Below are 18215 nucleotides of genomic sequence, written 5' to 3'. Positions count from 1 at the left end.
AATGTGATCAGGTTTATTTTGTAAATAATGGGAGTGGTAGCAGAACCACTTCCTCCCTATTACTATTCTCAACCCTGTTTTATAATGGAAGCACATTAACAAATTTATTTTGTGCTATTAGCCAAGCATAGTGTTAAGATAAGAGAGAAGATTATCTCATTCAGCTTCATAACAAACCCATGAAGTAAGTACTATTATTAACTCCATTTTGTAGGGGAGGAAACTGAAACTTGAAGAGGTCAAGTAACTTGCCCAGGATCACGTCTGTGGTAGGCATTAGAAGCAGGATTTGAAGCCAGGCAGTCTGATTCCAGGACTCAGTTTTGATGAGTGCACCATACTACCTGAGCTCTATGTGGTAAAATGCAGTAAACACACATTATAACTGGTCCATTATAAATTGTTCTTGACTTCAGGTAAATGGCAATTTACTGAATGAATCAAATTGTCAGTTTTGTTGCTTTTTTTTTTTTTTTTAATTAAGGATACTTTGGGACCTGTGAAAGTGTTAATAGTTAACTCTCATAAGCCTTCTAATTGTGGAGTATTTTGAACTTTAAGGATGTTGGGGAAACTAATTATTCATATAACTGTCTTCCTTTGCAATAAATAAAATCTTTTTATTAAAATATTTTAGTATGAATTTTTTTATTATTTGGCGGGGTTATTAGTCTATGATGTTTCCAGCAAAGAGTCTTCTTGTGAAAAGAAATCCTCAAAAGTACTACCTAAAGACTAAAGTGTTTGTTTAAAACACACACATACACACACACACACACACACACACACACACACACATTACTTTTCTCCTTTTAGACTCCAGAAGCAATTTCCTCCTAAAGCTGACTTCCTTTCTGGAAATGATTCTTGTTTCCAACCGTGTTGAGAATCCATTTTTTTTTCATTCCTTCTCTCTCTCTCATTCTTTCTCTTTCTCCCTCCCTTCCTCCCTCCTTTTGCTTTTCTGGTAGTAGCAAAGAGGAAGGAGGGGGTGGGCACAGGAAAGAGGGAAAAGAGAAAACAGAAAAAGAATTGCATGCCACTATGCCTGAATATATCCTCTATTTGTGGATAATTCCATCCGAGTTGTACTTTTGCCTTTTATTTCCGTTTTTGGACACCTCTTTTATCATCCAGCCAACAGGGACAGACAAAGCACTGTTGGTGCCCGGAGCGACAGAACTCTGGTAGGGGGCTGGCTGTAAATTGACGTGGCATGGAAATTCTCCGCTAAGTTGTAGCAGCTTGCATGTTTCTCCTAAGATCAAGCCCAGCCTCCTAGAGCTGTAGCTTAATCATCATGGGTTCAACGACTTTACAGAAAAATGGATAGAAAAAGTCTTCAGCTCCTTTCTTTGGACTCAAATGTTTTCTTTTTGACTACCTATGGTTTAGCTGAAAAAATCAAAGCAGTTAAGTCTGTAACTTTCTTTTTTCAGCTTAAACAACAGAATTTGCTGCTCTCCCTCCCCTATCCTGCAATTTAATTCCTTACAGATTTTGCCATGGGGTGCGGACTTAGAAAGCTAGAAGACCCTGATGATAGCAGCCCTGGAAAAATATTTTCTACCCTGAAGAGACCGCAAGTGGAAACAAAGACAGAATTTGCTTACGAATATGTATTGCTGGATTTTACTTTACAAGGTAATTTTTGCTTCTATTTTATTTGCTAAATGAAATCTTTCAAAGAGAATGCATTAGTTTTTTTAAGTGTTGCTTGTGAATTTTTAAACTATTCTTCACAATCAGATTGTGTAAATCTAACAATAATGCTGTGTTTCTTAATTATATTTTGAAAGATTTTCGGTTGGTTTGCTTGATTTTTTGTAATATGGCTCATGTATTTTATAAAATTAGAAAAACTGCTTGGAATTATTTCTTTCATTTTTATTTTTAAAAGGATAGACAAATATGTTTGATTTCCCAGCCAAATAGCTATAGCCTTAATGACAGTTTGGGTCTTGAAAAAGATCTGAAAGTCACAAGAAGGTAGCATGTAGGGTATATGATTTGCATCGTGGGGAAGAGTATTTGCTAATATAATTCTGAGGTTTCCAACTATGTAAAATTTTGTGATTGTGCTAGTCATTTGATATTTTGACCAAGTTAAACTTGAAGTTTGAAAATAGAGAAAAAAGAAAAGAAAAAAAAAGATACTCTTCTGTAAGACACTTCCTTTGCTTGGTGCCCCGTGCCTAACAGAGAAACTCCCTGTTCCAGAAAGTTGGAAACACAAATAAACAAGCCCAGATGGCAATCCTGTGGAAGGAACAGAGGCAGCTCAAACTCACAAATACTTTGCCTCAATACTTTTGGAAACTTTAGAGTATACAACTACATGGATAAAACCGAGTTTTTAAAAAGCAGAACAATGTCTTTAATGATGGGGTACTGAAATAAAATTCAGAATGTCTTACTTGCTGTTAGAACTTCCAGATATTAGTATTCTAAGTTCTTATTACAAAGTTACACTTGTTATTCTAATAAGGTACACATTTTATCAGTTAATAGAAAGTTTATACTAAATGAATTATCACGTTGGATATTATTTTCTTTTCAACTTAAACACAAATTCTCCATTTTTTGGTTTGTTCTGTGAACAGTGCATCTTTGTGCTAGAAGCAAGAGCAGCCCATTTTTCTTTGTCAAAAATTGAGCTAGCCAGCAAGCAAACTCCCTTCCAGGGACATGCATAAAATCTGTACATATAGTTTTAACATATTCACATTTCTATTTTTATCTAAGGCTAAGGCTACCAAAGGGAAAAAAATGTCAACATTCTTAATTTTTAATTCTGAAAGTTAAAAGTGGATTAAGATAATAGTGATAATCAGAGAACTAACCAATCATGTGAATTTTTTTCTATCATTTTTCAAAAACCATCACTTGAGAAATACTTGTGATGTGGTGCTATGTTTTCTTCACTGATTGTTCTTATCAATTATTTTTAGGACAAGTTTCTGTAATCTATAGGACACAAACACACACTTTCCTTAACTTAAAACCTTGTCTACTCATAAACTTTAGGCCAGAGCCATTTTGATCTGCACTTTAAGAATTGCTGCACAACCCACCATAGGATCATAGGGCTTAAAATAACTTGACATTTTTTTCTCATTAATTTCTTTCTAACCATGTTAACAATCTCACATGAATATGTATACATGCAGTCATGCTTGAATCAGAAACATCTACAGCTTTCTTCAGAAGTCATTTTGATTTTGTTAGCAAGAAGAAGCACTTCTCTCTGTGAAAGGAGTATAATCGATACCTCCACTCTAGGTGTTTGGAGAAGGTCATAGAGTGTCACGCTATGCAGTGTAAGTATGGGCATAGATTGCAAATGTTAGCATAGAAAGCAGGCACATGTTTTAAAGTTGCATCTGGTTCCTATTTGGTAGAAGCGCCTAGTCTCCTGGTGCCCCTTTCTGTCCAATTATTCCACATTTTTGTTGTTATGTTTTGGTTTTGTCTTTGCCTTTGCCTCAGAAGCCAAGATTCTCTATCACTCCAATTGCCCAGACCACCTTTCTTTATTCTGTTGTCTCTGACCTCCACCTGCCACTCCAGTGTATAGAGGAATGATTTAGAGGGTGTGGGGGAGTAGGGTAAAACATGCCAGCCTTCTGTTGAGCACTGGCAATTCCGTCCTGGGATTGCTGTAAGTACAGAATAGTGGCACCTCCTGCTTCTCAGAGGCCACTGTGAGCAACCTTTCAGGAAACAAAATGGTCTGGTGACAGCTGTGTGTGCTCATGATGAGCCTGTCTCTTATCTTGTTTTCCTCCGTTTTTTTCCAAACAGAGGACATGAGACAGAGAGTAAAGTCTCAGTGGGGCAAGAGGAGGAGACTCTGAAATTTCCAGTGCCCTGTGTTAGGATGGCTGATTATCCTGGACAATTTATTTCCCATTCAGTTCCATTCTCTGTTTCTCCCCCTCTCTCTCCCTCACTCTCTCTTACTCGCTTTTCTTTCTCTCTCTTTCCCTCTCTCTCTGTCTCTCTTCCTCTCTCTCTCTCTCCCTCTCTGCTTCCCCACACTTTTTTTGGAGGGGTGGGCAGGAGGATTTTGAACCATTATTTACATCTCCATTGGAGAAATAATAACATAGTCGTTAAGCACAGAAGACTCTGGTATCAAAGTTCCTGGATTCTGAATCTAGGCTCTTTCTAACTGTGGCAGGTTTATAAACCTTACTATACCTCAGTTTCCCCATCTGAAAAAGAAGGGTTCTGATGGTGCTTATATAATGGAGTTGTTTTCAGGATTAAAGAGGATAATACAGGATAATCCACTTAATAAAAGTTAACTATTATTATCCCTCCTGGCTTTACGCCAGGTCTACCAAGTGAGACTAGTGAGATTTTGGTACAATCTTTGTGACAAGTTTTCTGGATTATTGTATATGAATGTGTATTTATGAGAGTGTGTGAGTGTATAAGGAGCATGTTACAAAATTTCTTAACGAATAGTTAAACTCTGTAAATGATCCAAATGTGTTAGTTTCATCCTTAAATCCCAGAAAATAATCTGAATAATAATAGCCTTAAGAATTTTTAAAGCACAAACAGCTTTAAGATTAAAAGAGTTTTTTACAATACAAAAAAACCAACAGAAGGACAGATGGTAGCTTTGAATTTCTAGTAAAATTATGTAAAATATATTAAGTAAATTTTGCTGGGCTCTGACTTGCTTCCTTATTATTAAAATAAACTCTAACTGTTTTTTTTAATCACCACTGTTAACAGCAATCAATACATATGACATGAGGATAGGCTGATAAGTACTGGAAATACAAAAAGAAATAAGACAGTTTCTGCCCTCAAGTATTTTATATTCTAAATGGTCAAACTAGACAAACTAGACAAACTAGATGGTTTCTGCCCTCAAGTATTTTGTATTCTAAATGGTCAAACTAGACAAACTAGACAAACTAGACAAGACCATGAACTCCTCAAGGTCAGAAACTATATCATATCTACCTTTTAGCACAGTGCTTGGCACATGAACAATGGACAATAAGTTTTGTTGAATTAATGAATGAAAAATTACAGTACAAGATAAAGTGGTGTCAGAAAAAGGAAAAATCAATTTTGAATAGGATCAGTTGAAACTCAAACTAGGACTTTAACTGACCCTGAAGAACAAATAGGGCTTAGACAGTCAGAAAAAAGGTTAAGAGGTTGAGGCATATTCAAGGACTAATGACTAGAGCAGTGAGCTAAGGGGGGTTTTTATTAGAGAAAGGGAAAAAATAAGGTTGGAAATAAATGGAGTATGAAATGCTGTGACCTGGCTAAGGAAAGATTCCTTGGTTCTATGGGAATTAAGTAGCCATAAAGGCTTTGGAATGAATAGTCATTAGATACAGAGAAGTATTTTTAGAAGATTAATGTGAGACTGAGTGGAAAGAGATAGAAGTGAGGACATTTATTTAGAAGGCCTCTTGTAGTGGTCAAGGCTACAAGTCGACAATGAGGACATGCATGTGGGGGCAGCAGTAGGATGGAATGCAAGGGGCATATATAAGACATTATGAAGAAATGATTTACCAGATTGTGACTGGCTGGATATGAAGGGACAGAAAGAATGAGGAATCCAGGATGACTTCCTGCTTCTGAGTAAGTGTGTAACTGAGCCTGAGTAACAGTGGAAATAATGATGCCTCTTACAGTAGGAGAGGCATCCTGAACAGAGTCAGTGTGTTGGGAAAAAGCAGTTCCAACACAGGCATGTTGCATTTGAGATGGACAGCTTGGTAGAGACTCTTATTAGATACCTAGCTGGAGATGATGATTTCCAGGAGGAATCGAAATAAGTAACGTCTTAAAAAGAGGAAATGTAGGAAGAGCATAAGCATATCGAGCTCAGTTCTCAGGCATATTTAGCCATATTGAGGACAATTCAACAAAAAATTACAGAGAATGAAGACATTCAGGACTATATAGCATCAAAGAACCCAAGGAAAGGGAGGGTTTCAAAAAGAAAGACGTGGTCAGTAATTTTAAATGACAGAGAAGTTTTAAGAAGAATGAAGATGCAGCACTGAAGAGAATGCATGAAAGAATCAACAAGAAGTGAATAAAGGCTCAGAAATGAGGGAAGGGTAGAAGAGGGGAGAAGGAATGAAGGAAGGAAGGAAAGGAAGGAGGGAGGGAGAAAAGAAGGGTGGGTCCAACTCAATTTTCTGTATGCGAGTCTAATAAGTTCATGAGCATTTCCTCAAATGGTCTAAAGTGACTAAATTTATTCAGGTCATAGTACCTTGCCAAAATTCCAACCAGGTGGTAAAACCTACATGAGGAGTTTCATTATGTTTGAAATGGTGAGATATTTGGTTTAGAACAATAAGACCTCACAAATCCAGACTATTGTGGAAGAAAAAGATCCCAGTCTGAATTGGGAGAGAAGAGAACCTCTGCTAAGGCATACAGTATGCATTTATATTGACAATGTAACTTATATTTTCTACTCTACCTCATACTTCTTATATCTGGGTGGACATTTACTCATCTAATGAGTAATGAACTAATATTTATTAAGTACCTACTGAGCTAAGAGCTAGGATACAAAGGTAAATAAAGCTTAGTCCATGCTCTTTATGAAACTGCACCCTAGTGAGCATCCTACTGAGGGACACTGATAAATACTCAATTACAGTGTGTACATTATACACTATGATGCAGGTGATGCTAGAAGTACGAGGGTTATAGAGGCAGAAAAAAAGAACACCTCTACCTGATTGGTGGGATCCAGAAAGATTCCTTAAAAGAAAGGTCATCTCATCTAAGATGTAAAGGGTGAGTGGGACTTAGACAAAGGTTTGTAACCAGAATAGAGAAAATACAACTGCAACTTTCCTTTTGTAAGGAAAAACCAAACAACCCAATTTTTTTTTTTTTTTTTTTTTTGCCTCACCGACTGCCTTTATTGGGAATCAGCCCACGGGCTCCACAGGCCCAGGAAGGGGGTAGTGGGTGTCACTCGAAGCAGGGACTCTCCAGTGGGAGGAATGGCCAATGATGCCACGTAGCCCCCAGGACACCTGCCTCAGCCCCGGACCTCTTACTGTAACCCATGTAGCTGACCCAGCGGGAAGGTGTGTAAGGTCATAACCCTGACTGCCTGTGGGGCGGCTCCCCCAGTTCTGGGCTCAAATGCACGAGGAATTTGGACAGGCACTTCACAAAATAGTTAATCCAAATGGCCAATGGGTATATGAAACTGTTACTAACCTTATTAGTAACCAGAAAAATGCATGTTAAAACCACAGTGAGATATCACTACAAATCATCCAAAACGGCTAAAATTTTAAAAGACTACTAATACCACATGTTAGTAAACTGGCACAAGCATTTTGGGTTTTGTCTTTAAAGATTTTATTTATTTAATTTTTTAAAGATTTTACTTTTTTTTTTCATGAGAGACACAGAGAGAAAGGCAGAGACACAGGCAGAGGGAGAAGCAGGCTCCATGCAGGGAGCCCGATGTGGGACTCGATCCCGGGACTCCGGGATCACACCCTGAGCTTAAGGCAGACACCCAAATGCTGAATGCCACGCAGGTGTTCCAAGATTTTATTTATTTATCTGAGAGACAAAGAAATAGAGAAATCATGAGCAGGGAGAGGAGTAGAGGGAGAAGGAGAAGCAGACTCTCCTGCTGCCCAGGGAGCCTGATGCAGGGCTCAGTCCTATGACCCTAGGATCATGACTTGAGCCAAAGGCAGATGCTTAACTGAGCCAACCAAGTGCCCATGGTACAACCATTTTGGGGGGAAAAATGCTTTGGCATTATCTGGTTAGCTGAAGATATACCCAATGTAAATGTGTACACATGTGTACCATGAGGCATATACAAGAATGTTCAGAAAGTGCTATTTATAATAACCCAAAAGCAGGAACAACACAGAAATCCAAGAACAAGAGATCAGAAAAATAAATTGTCGTATATTTACACAATGGAACACTATACTGCAAAAGTCAGCAAACTTTCTCTAAGGGGCCAGATAGTAAATATTTCAGGCTTTGCGAGACGCATGATCTTCATCACAATTACTCAGCTCTGCCATTGTAGTACCAACATACCATACGTTACAAAATAAGCCATAGGCAGTCCTTTGCCAACCTCGATTATACTGCAATGAAAATGAAGAAACAACAACTATACAAGCTACACAAGACAAATATCACAGGCACAATGTTGAGTAAAAGAAGACAGACACAGGGGGTGCCTGGCTAGCTCAGTCCATAGAGCATGTGACTCTTGATCTCAAGGTTGAGTTTAAGCCCCACGCTCGGTATAGAGATCACTTGAAAAAAATAAAAATAAAAAAATCTTTAACACAATGAGATGAACACTGGGTGTTATACTATATGTTATTTAAATTGAATTTTTATTTCAATTAAAAAATAAAAATCTTTAAAAAAAGACACAGAAGTTATGCCATATAATTCCATTTATATAAAACAAAAAATAGGCAAAATTGAACTATAATGTTCAAGGCTGCATTCTTGGGTAGTAGACTAAAAAGAAGAGAAAAGAAATGATGGCCATAAAATTCAAGATAGTACAGAGGGGAGAGGGGATTGTGATTGGAAAAAAGCAAAATGGGAAGCTTCTGGAGTGCCCACCATGTTCTAATTTTTGAATGGATGGTGGTTACCGAAGTGTTGGCAGTGTTAAGTATATTTTGTTTATATTTTTTGTATGTTACATTTCAACCCCTACTCAAAAATTTTTAAAAGATTAAGTGGGAAATGTAGGTAAGGCAAACAAGGCTGAAAGATGGGGAAATGAGAGAAAATTCCATGGTCTGTCCAGGGACCACAAATAAAACAATGGATTGAGAATAGCATGTGAAGGAGACAGCAGTGAAACATGAGGCTGCAGGACTCTGAAGTGGTCATAATTTGATCTTTTATATATCTGCCTATAATAATAAGCCATGTAGTTCAATAGAGTATTAGCATATTTAAATTTAGTTATATTACTTCAATTAAATAACATTAATGAGTGACTACAAAAATGGCAGCTCTCATTGGAAACATAAAAGATTACATAATTTGGATATTGTTCATGTGGCAGTTCATATTGCTAAATAATTTCAAGTATTTTGATAAGTAAAGTAGACCATATATTCCTTTTAATATCATACATTAAATTGCTTAACAATTTATTATAGTCCAAAGCTTTATCCTAGCCCATGTCTGAATTTTCACAAATTCTTAACATGACACACATCAATGAAGTTTTACTTTCTTGTAGGCACTAAAATGTATGGCTGTGGAATCTGGTTTAATCACATCCTCACCACTTCCTAGCAACTTGGGCAAGTTACCAAATCTCTCTCTCCTTGAGTTCCCTCATCTGAGAATAATGATAATATCTACCTTATAGAGTGTTTTAAGTATTAATTAAGATTAGGTGTGTAAAGCATTTCGCATAGTGCCTGGCATAAACTAGGTACTTGGTATATGTTACTATTTTTTACTGTAATTGCTAAAAAAAAATATGGAGATTGACAGTATTCCCTTTTGAAAATATGGTAAATGTACTTGCCAGTGTTTATGCATTGTATGTTTATCTGAGGAAACAATGTTTCATAAATATTTCAAAAACACATACCAATCTTCAGAAGTAAATTGGTGGAAAGAACATATATATGTCTTGGACAATTTTCATAGAGTTACATCATCAGAGCAGAGCTTTTGGCATTGAGCAAGTTCTTAGCTTTATACTGGACGATGAATTTTTCCATTTCTAAAATTTGATCTTTGAGAAGCTTTTAAGCAAATGAGCATTAAAACGTCTATTGACATTTTTAGAAACTGTGGGGATAAAAGATAGGATGTTTCTTGACCTTCAGCGTGTTTCAGTTTTAACCATAAATATCCACTTTGCATGTGTACAGTTTTCAAAGCAATTACGAAACACTTTCTTTCATCACTAAATTACAACAATCTGGTAAGGTATAATAAAGCATTTACAAACAATGTAGCATCAATTTAACAGTACCAACCACACCCAATAATGCTGTGAGCAGCACCATTTGTTTCTTCTCCCAAAAAGCTGAGCTGCGAAAGGACTCATGGTGGCTAGGGAGCTAAGAGGAGGAAGATAGATTGCTTGCAGCTGCTGCTAACCGCCTGTGCTATTTATTTAGATTCTAGCCAAAACCACTACCACCTCCCCCTGAATTTCTGGTTTAAAAAGTAATAGAGCCACTGGGTACCTGGCTGGCTCAGTCAGTAGAGCATGTGACTCTTGATCTTAGGGCTGTGAGTTCAAGCCTGAATGCTGAGTGTAGAGATTACTTAAACCTAAAACCTTAAAAAAAAAAAAAAAAAGGAATTGAGCCTCTGATAATTACTCCCCCAGTATAAGGACATCAAATCAAAGGCTTGGCCTCAAACACCAACCCTGTTGTGGAGAGCTAATTACTCACTCTGGTCAGTACTGATGAAAAGTCCTCATTCTGTGTGCACAGCTCTCCCCTTCCTTACACATCTCGGCTGAATCAAGCTTCTAGTCTCTTTTCAGCAAAGTTTAAAACCTTAGTAAGAATTGAGGGAATTACATGAAGGGAAGTTCTCAAAAAATTTATTTTTTTTCCCTCTGGATTTATTTTTCCTCTTCTTGCTCCTGGGTTTACTTTTCTTGAATGATGCTGGCATGTTTAAAGCAAGTCCCAATGTTGGAGAAAAAGGACAATTTGTTAAAAGTGTGCACCGCAGACCTTCTATCACCATCCTCTCCTCTTCCCCAATAATGAGGAAGAATTGGATCACTTTTTCTGTGTCCTAGGATGCTGAACACTTACATGACCTAGGTGGCCTGAACCTGACAGGTTCTGGTCAGCAGAGCCCCTGGCGTGACCTAAGCAGAAGTTGTAAACCAAAGAGATAATGGGCCATATTCAGCCTTCAGATAGATCTCACTTGGTGTGTACAGTGTTAAAATACTTGAATTACCTGTCACTTTTTTAAATTGGCAAATATTACATAAGAATATGGACTTCGAGGCCTTCTTTAAAATTAGGAGATCAGGGATCCCTGGGTGGCGCAGCGGTTTGGCGCCTGCCTTTGGCCCAGGGTGCAATCCTGGAGACCTGGGATCAAATCCCACGTCGGCTCCCGGTGCATGGAGCCTGCTTCTCCCTCTGCCTATGTCTCTGCCTCTCTCTCTCTCTCTCTGTATGACTATCATAAATAAAAAAATTTTTTTTAAAAAGGAAAAAAGTTTAGGAGATCCAATAACAATCAGGCCCACATGCTTATATCACAGCCCTAACCAAAAGCTGCTCTCTTTTGGATAAGGTTCTGAGTCTTTGCCAGGTCTCACAGCCTCCTTCAAAACATGTCTTCTCTTCATTTTCTCAGCCTGGTGTCTTTGGGCATTTGAGTCTGAGAGTCAACTTTTCTAGATTTTTCAGTTTGTAATTCTTCCCAAAACTGCTGTGTGTGTGTGTGTGTGTGTGTGTGTGTGTGTGTGTGAGTGTGTAGTGCATTTAACATTTCTTTTGCTTTGAGACTCAAGACAATAACCTTACTTTAGTGAAAGTGCAAGAGGATGTGGAGTTGACCTGAAAAGCTGGATTTATTCTATTGACATCTACAGATAACAAGGTGTTCCTTAGAAATACATTCTCCACCTAAACAGGAACCCCCTTAAGCACCAGTGTTATTCTGTTATAGTTATCTTCTTGGTGATTGGTTTTAACAGGTTACATAACTGCCTTTGAAAACCACATTCTGAAATAAGAGAATGGGGGGAATGAGTTCATTATCATTATCAACTTGGGACAATGAAGTGTAGAAAGCCCATTAAGTGACCCCAGACTGTAACATCTTTATAGTTATTTTTATCTAGTTTTATAATTCATTTTATTTCCTCTAATATCATCTATCTCCCTTGCTACTCTCATTGTGTCCTTGCTCCTTGCCATATATCTCTACTAACACATATTTAAAGAACTGAACATGTCAGAGTCCTATTATTCTTTCCTGCCACCTGTGGCTTGGGTGATACTCCTTTATGTACCTGTTTCCTTCACTATTCAGTCAGTGTCACACTTGCCACTTCTTTTGTGTGACAGCCCTTCACATATATCGGGATGGTATCCCGTTCTTCCTTTATTTAGTGCATGGTTGCAGAACACCTATTAAGGACCTTCAGACCACTCACTATCCTGAATGCTTTTTTTTTTTTTTTAATATATGCCAGCTTGAAACTGTCTCTAATTTGGCCCTTAAATTGAACACAATCCACTTATTAATTCAACAAATATTAACTGAGGATCAATGTGGCAGGCACTGTTATAGGTATAAAGGAATAGCAGTGAAGAAAATATGAATATCTCCCTGCATTCATAGAGCTTTCATTTTGGTCACAGAGGCAGATATTAAATAAGAAAACAAGATGAGGGATGCCTGGGTGATTCAGTCAGTTGGGCCTCCAACTCTTGATTTTGGCCCAGGTCATGATCTCATGGGTCAAGGAATCAAGTCCCAGTTTGGGGTCCAGGCTCAGGGGGGGAGTCTGCTTGAGGATTCTCTCCCTCTTCCCCTCCCCCCACCACCTACTCAGAGCATATGCCCACAGGCATGAGCTCACTCTCTCTCTCTCTCTAATAAATAAATAAATTTTTTTTTAAATATGTTATTTATTTATTCATGAAAGACAGAGAGAGAGAGGCAGAGACACAGGCAGAGTGAGAAACAGGCTCCCTGCAGGGAACCCGATGTGATACGCCAGGATCACGCCCTGAGCCGAAGGCAGATGCTCAACCATTGGGCCACCCAGGCGTCCCTAAATAAATAAATCTTTTTAAAAAGTACAACTGGGTGAATATATAATATATTCTGGTTATTATTTAGTTGGTGATAAATGTGTAAGGGAAGGAAAATAAACAGGAAGTATACCAATGTTGGTCTGTTCAGCACAATTCAGTGAGCTGCCTTTCTATGGAGGCTTTTGTCTTTCAGATGACAATGATCACATTAGATTAACTGCTAACTTATAATTAATCTGTGGTCAGCTAAAGTCTCTAGACTTTCCTCCTTTCCCCACCAAATGAATGTATATTAAATCAGATTTCTCTCATTCTGTATCTTGAACTATGAAAAGAACTAAGAATTTATCCCTGTTCAATTTCTTTTTCGATCATTATACCACCAAACCAAGAGTTCTTCAAATCCTCATTCTCTTAGCCAATGTATTTGCAACTACTTCTTTGCTATATAATTATCATTTTTCACCGACTCCAAAACATTGTTTACTATAAAACACACCATTACTTATGTACCACTACCAGAGAGAAAAAAATGTATGAATTAAACTATAACTACTTTCTCACTTAGTAATTCAATTTTTACCAATGGTAAAAGCCTTTTAGACATTTTTAAAAAGATTTTTATTTATTTATTTATGAGAGACACAGAGAGAGAAAGACAGGCAGAGACACAGACGGAGGGAGAAGCAGGCTCCATGCAGGGAGCCCGATGTGGGACTCGATTCCAGGACTCTGGGATCACGTCCTGAGCCAAAGGCAGGCGCTTAACCTCTGAGCCAACCAGGTGTCCCTAGACATTTTTAAACATCAATTATTCCTACTATCTCTCTCATACATACTTTAAGAAAGGAAAACTAAGTGCAATAAACAAATCCCTAAAACATCTTTGCACTCAGGCCCCAATTTTTCAAAATCATTTTCAGACTCAGAGTCTGTGTGTCCCCTTCTTTCCATATATTTTTTTCCTCTGGGCGGTCAGGAGTATTGGAAATGCCACATTACTTAAAAGAGTGCTGGGCTTTTCTCTAAAGTACCTTACTCCCATTCTGCAAGTACAAGACTGGGGCTTCTTTGATATTGTCAAAGATTATCAATGGCAAGTTTTCAGGCAACAACAAGGGAACCAGGACTTGGAGTTTGAGTGATTCTTGAATGATCTGTTGACTGAAACCTCAAGCATTGTCTAGTCATGCCATATGGAAAAACAACCAACTTCACACCTGTCGTAATATCCACTATAATTATCATCTGGCCAACAGTAGTAGTTAAAATGCCAGGAGAGATTTCCAAGCCAAGGCACATGCCTTATTCTTGTATTGAATTTTATAACTTATAAAGACATGCTTTCATAAAAACGAAATGCTTATTTCCACACATGTATTTTTTTAAATTATCAGCTATAATCTACATATTTGTGTTTCACTTTTGTCAGATTCATAAACTTTAAATTTCTTACACTTTCATGAATTTTTAAGTTTCGTTTTACAATCTATTTTGCTAAGATAATCATCTTAGAATGGTATCCTAGAAAAATCAAGTTTTTTAATTTTTCTGGGATTGTTTTGAGGAAGAAGGCATAGCATACCTTTTTAAACGAATAAACTAGGGATGCCTGGGTGGCTCTGCCTGTGTCTCTGCCTCTCTCTTTCTGTGTTTCTCATGAATAAATAAAATCTTTAAAAAAATAATAAACTAGTGCCGTTGTACTTTAAAAAAAATCTTTAACCTAAATGTAAGATGTAAAGCTATAAAACTCCTAGACATGGGGAGAACCTTCATGACGTTGGATTTGGCAAAGATTTTTCAGCAATGATATGAAAAGCATAGGCAACAAAAGCAAAAATAGGTAATGGGAATACATCAAATTTAAAAACTTCTGTACATCAGAGATGCCTGGATGGCTCAGTGGTTGAGCATCTGGCTTCGGCTCAGGGTGTGATCTTAAGAGTACCAGGATTGAGTCCCACATCAGGCTCCCTTCATGGAGTCTGCTTCTCCCTTTGCCTATGTCTCTGCGTGTCTCTCTCTCTCTCTCTCTCTCTCATGAATAAATAAATAAATAAATAATTTTTAAAAAAATTTTGTACATCAAAGAGTGAAAAGTCAGTCTATGAACTGAGAGTAAATATATATCCAGAATATATAAAGAACTCCTACAACAATAAAAATAACCAAATTTAAAAATGGGCAAAGGACTTGAATAGGCATTTCTCCAAAAATGATACACAAATGGCCAATGAGCATATGATGTTCAACATCATTAATCATTAGGGAAATGCAAATCAAAACCACAATGAAATATCACCTCATACCCACTTAGGATGGCTACTTTTTAAAAAAAAAAGCTACAAAAAACAAGAGTTGTCAAGGATGTAGAGAAATTGGAACACTTGTACACTGTTGATGGGAATGTAAAATGATGAAAACACTACAGAAAACAGTATGGCCATTCTTCAAATAATTAAAAATAGAATTACCATATAATTCAGCAATCGCACTTGTGCGTGTATATCCAAATATATATAAAAGCAGGATCTTTTTTTTTAAAGCAGGATCTTATATAGATATTAGCACATCTACATTCATAGCAGCAGTATTCACAATAGCCAAGAAGTGGAATCAACTCAGATGTCCACTGATGGATGAATGGATAAACAAAATGTGGTATATGCATACAATGGAATCTTATTCAGTCTTAAAAAGAAAGGAAATCCGGCATCCCTGGTGGCTTAGTGGTTTAGCACTGCCTTGGGCCCGGGGTGTGATCCTGGAGATCTGGGGTCGAGTCCCACATTGGGCTCCCTGCATGGAACCTGCTTCTCCGAACTCTGTCTGTGTCTCTCTGCCTCTCTCTCTGTCTCTGTCTCTGTCTCTGTCTCTCTCTGTGTCTCCATGAATAAATGAATAAAATGTTTAAAAAAAAAAAAGGGAAATCCTGTTACATGCTACAAGATGGATGAATCATGAGGACATTAAATGAAATAAGCGAGTCACAAAAAGACAAGTTGACCCAAGAACAACACAGGTTTGAACTGCACAGGTCTACTTATATGCAGATTATTTTTTTTTTTTACAAATATAGTATGGTACTGTACATGTATTTCTCTTCCCTATGATTTTTTCAAAATATTTTCTGTAGCTCATTTTATTGTAAGAATACAGTATACAATACATATAACAGTCAAAATATGTGTTAATCAACTATGTAATTGGTATGGCTTCCAGTTGATGGTAGGCTATTAGTAGTTAAGTTTTTTTAGGGAGTTAAAAGTTATATGCAGGTTTTTGTCTGCATGACTCCCAAATTGTTCCAGGGTCAACTGCAATATATAATTCTACTTGTATGAAGTATCTAACATAGTCAAATTCAGAAGCAGAAAGTAAATTTTAATATGTACATATATATTATCTTTGACATAGAACCTTTTTTATTTTGACATAGAACCTTTTTTATTTTTTTTTATTGTGGTAAAATAAACATGAAATTTACCATCTTCACCATTTTTAGGGGTACAGTTAGTGGCATATACTACATACACATTGTTGTGCAACCATCACCACATTATATACAGATGATTTTTTTTTTAATTTTTATTTATTTATGATAGTCACAGAGAGAGAGAGAGAGAGAGAGAGGCAGAGACACAGGCAGAGGGAGAAGCAGGCTCCATGCACCGGGAGCCCGATGTGGGATTCGATCCCGGGTCTCCAGGATCGCGCCCTGGGCCCAAGGCAGGCGCCAAACCGCTGCGCCACCCAGGGATCCCTATACAGATGATTATAAGCATATAACATAGTGGTAGTATGGAACTAAAATAATCAAATAATATTAATCACTAATATTGCTCACTGCTGAGCATCTGGTGAAACTACAGAATAATTGAATTATTTTCAAATATTCTATATTTACTAACAACTTAAGTGCCTTTTGAATTCATTGAGTACCTTTTAGATGTTGGCTGCTGCACCACTCCACTCTGGGATGGTGGCAAGATCATTGACAACAAGGAGAACACTGGCTGCCTAAATTGCTCTGCACTCTAACCCAGCACTCCAGCTCCAGGAGAAAGGGCTTTTCCCAATCCTCAGTTCTTGGTTTCTGGAGTTTCCTTCCAAGCAGGGATGCCAGAGTAGACTAGGTGAGACAACATGGGACCAAACAGTGACTCCAAGCATGTCAGTAAGGGGAAGCAAGACCAGCAGGATGGAGAAGGTCTCCAAGCCTGCAGTCTCATTCTTTATATGTGAAATTATCCTCTCCCAAATTTCTCCAGATTTCACTCAAGATGGAGCTAATTACACTCAATGTAACTCCACCTCTCATTCCTTTTCACCTCATTTTCTATGTGGTTTTCTCATTGCAGTGTTAATAACATAAGGAATATAGAATGGGGCCTGAAGCTAGAGTCTTCTCAAGTGAATATGACTTTTAACTCTACCAGGTTGGATTCTTACTAGGTTCTTGACCACCTTCACTTTTATAATCAAAAGAGTAACAATTCCACAACACTGCTTGTGTGTTCTTTGCCTGTTGTGTCTCTCTCTAGCAAGTCCTAGATAACCTACCCATTTGTTCCCGAATTTACTGGCTAACTTTTGTGGTTTCCTTTAGCTCACCTTGATGGCTTTCCCTCCTTTATGCAATAATTTCACCTCATAGTTCCCTTTATGAACAGTATTTCCAGCTTAACATAATAACCTAGGAAAATGCAGGGCATAGAAAGAGAAATAAGGCAGGATCCTTATTCCTTATTCCTGTTAGACTAGAATTCTCTAACACGAAAGACAAACATAGAAACACGTAACTATAATAAAGTCTGAAAGGGAACTAGGAGAATCCACAGCACAGAGGAAGAAGTGATTAACCAGGCACAGGGAGCAGGAAAAGAAATCAAGTTCTGGCGGCATGAAACAGCATGCGAAGTTCAGGAAGTGCAGTACCGCAGGCCCGCCAAAGCAAGAAAGAGGCCAGACTATGAAGATTCTTTGGTATCACATTAAAGAATTTCCCCTTTCTACAATAAGCAACAAGGTCCACTAAAAGACTGCATTTTTAAAAAAAATTTGTGGAATTAGTATATAATTCTAAAAATAAGGTTATGTTTCATTCCTTAGTCTCAACAGTTTATTCTGTTTTATAGTCTTTCCTTTTCTTTGTTTGGAAATCAGGGTAGGTAGTTAAAATACTTAAAAAGTAAAACCAAATGAATCACGGAGTGATTGCCACACAACCACGCAGAACACGGCTGTTTTGCAATGAATCCAGCTGTTTCTCCAAAGTCCAGGATGATTCTCTTTGGTTTTGTTCCTATACAAAATGATGAAGAGAAAAAAAAAATGAAGAAGAAAATATATTGTAAGTAGATTAGTATAAATACAAAAGATGATCAGAATTTGAGGAAATGGGCAGCCCTGGTGGCG

The 18215-nt window shown here is 37.5% G+C and overlaps 1 protein-coding gene across 1 annotated transcript in view; it reads left to right on the top strand.

Annotated features, from left to right (window-relative positions):
• The first annotated feature begins 829 nt into the window (after nucleotides 1-829).
• Nucleotides 830-18215, top strand: part of RFTN2 (raftlin family member 2) — a 64120-nt gene continuing 46734 nt past the window's right edge. The window contains exons 1-2 of the mRNA XM_041737664.1: nucleotides 830-1412; nucleotides 1498-1644. Coding sequence (XP_041593598.1) covers nucleotides 1506-1644 — 139 coding nt within the window. The 5' untranslated portion in view covers nucleotides 830-1412; nucleotides 1498-1505. The remainder of the gene's footprint in view (nucleotides 1413-1497; nucleotides 1645-18215) is intronic.

The sequence above is a fragment of the Vulpes lagopus genome, chromosome 22, assembly GCF_018345385.1.
Source record: "Vulpes lagopus strain Blue_001 chromosome 22, ASM1834538v1, whole genome shotgun sequence".
Classification (NCBI taxonomy): domain Eukaryota; kingdom Metazoa; phylum Chordata; class Mammalia; order Carnivora; family Canidae; genus Vulpes; species Vulpes lagopus.
The sequence above is the reverse complement of the archived record's forward strand: the minus strand, read 5'-3'. Positions and strand labels throughout refer to the sequence as shown.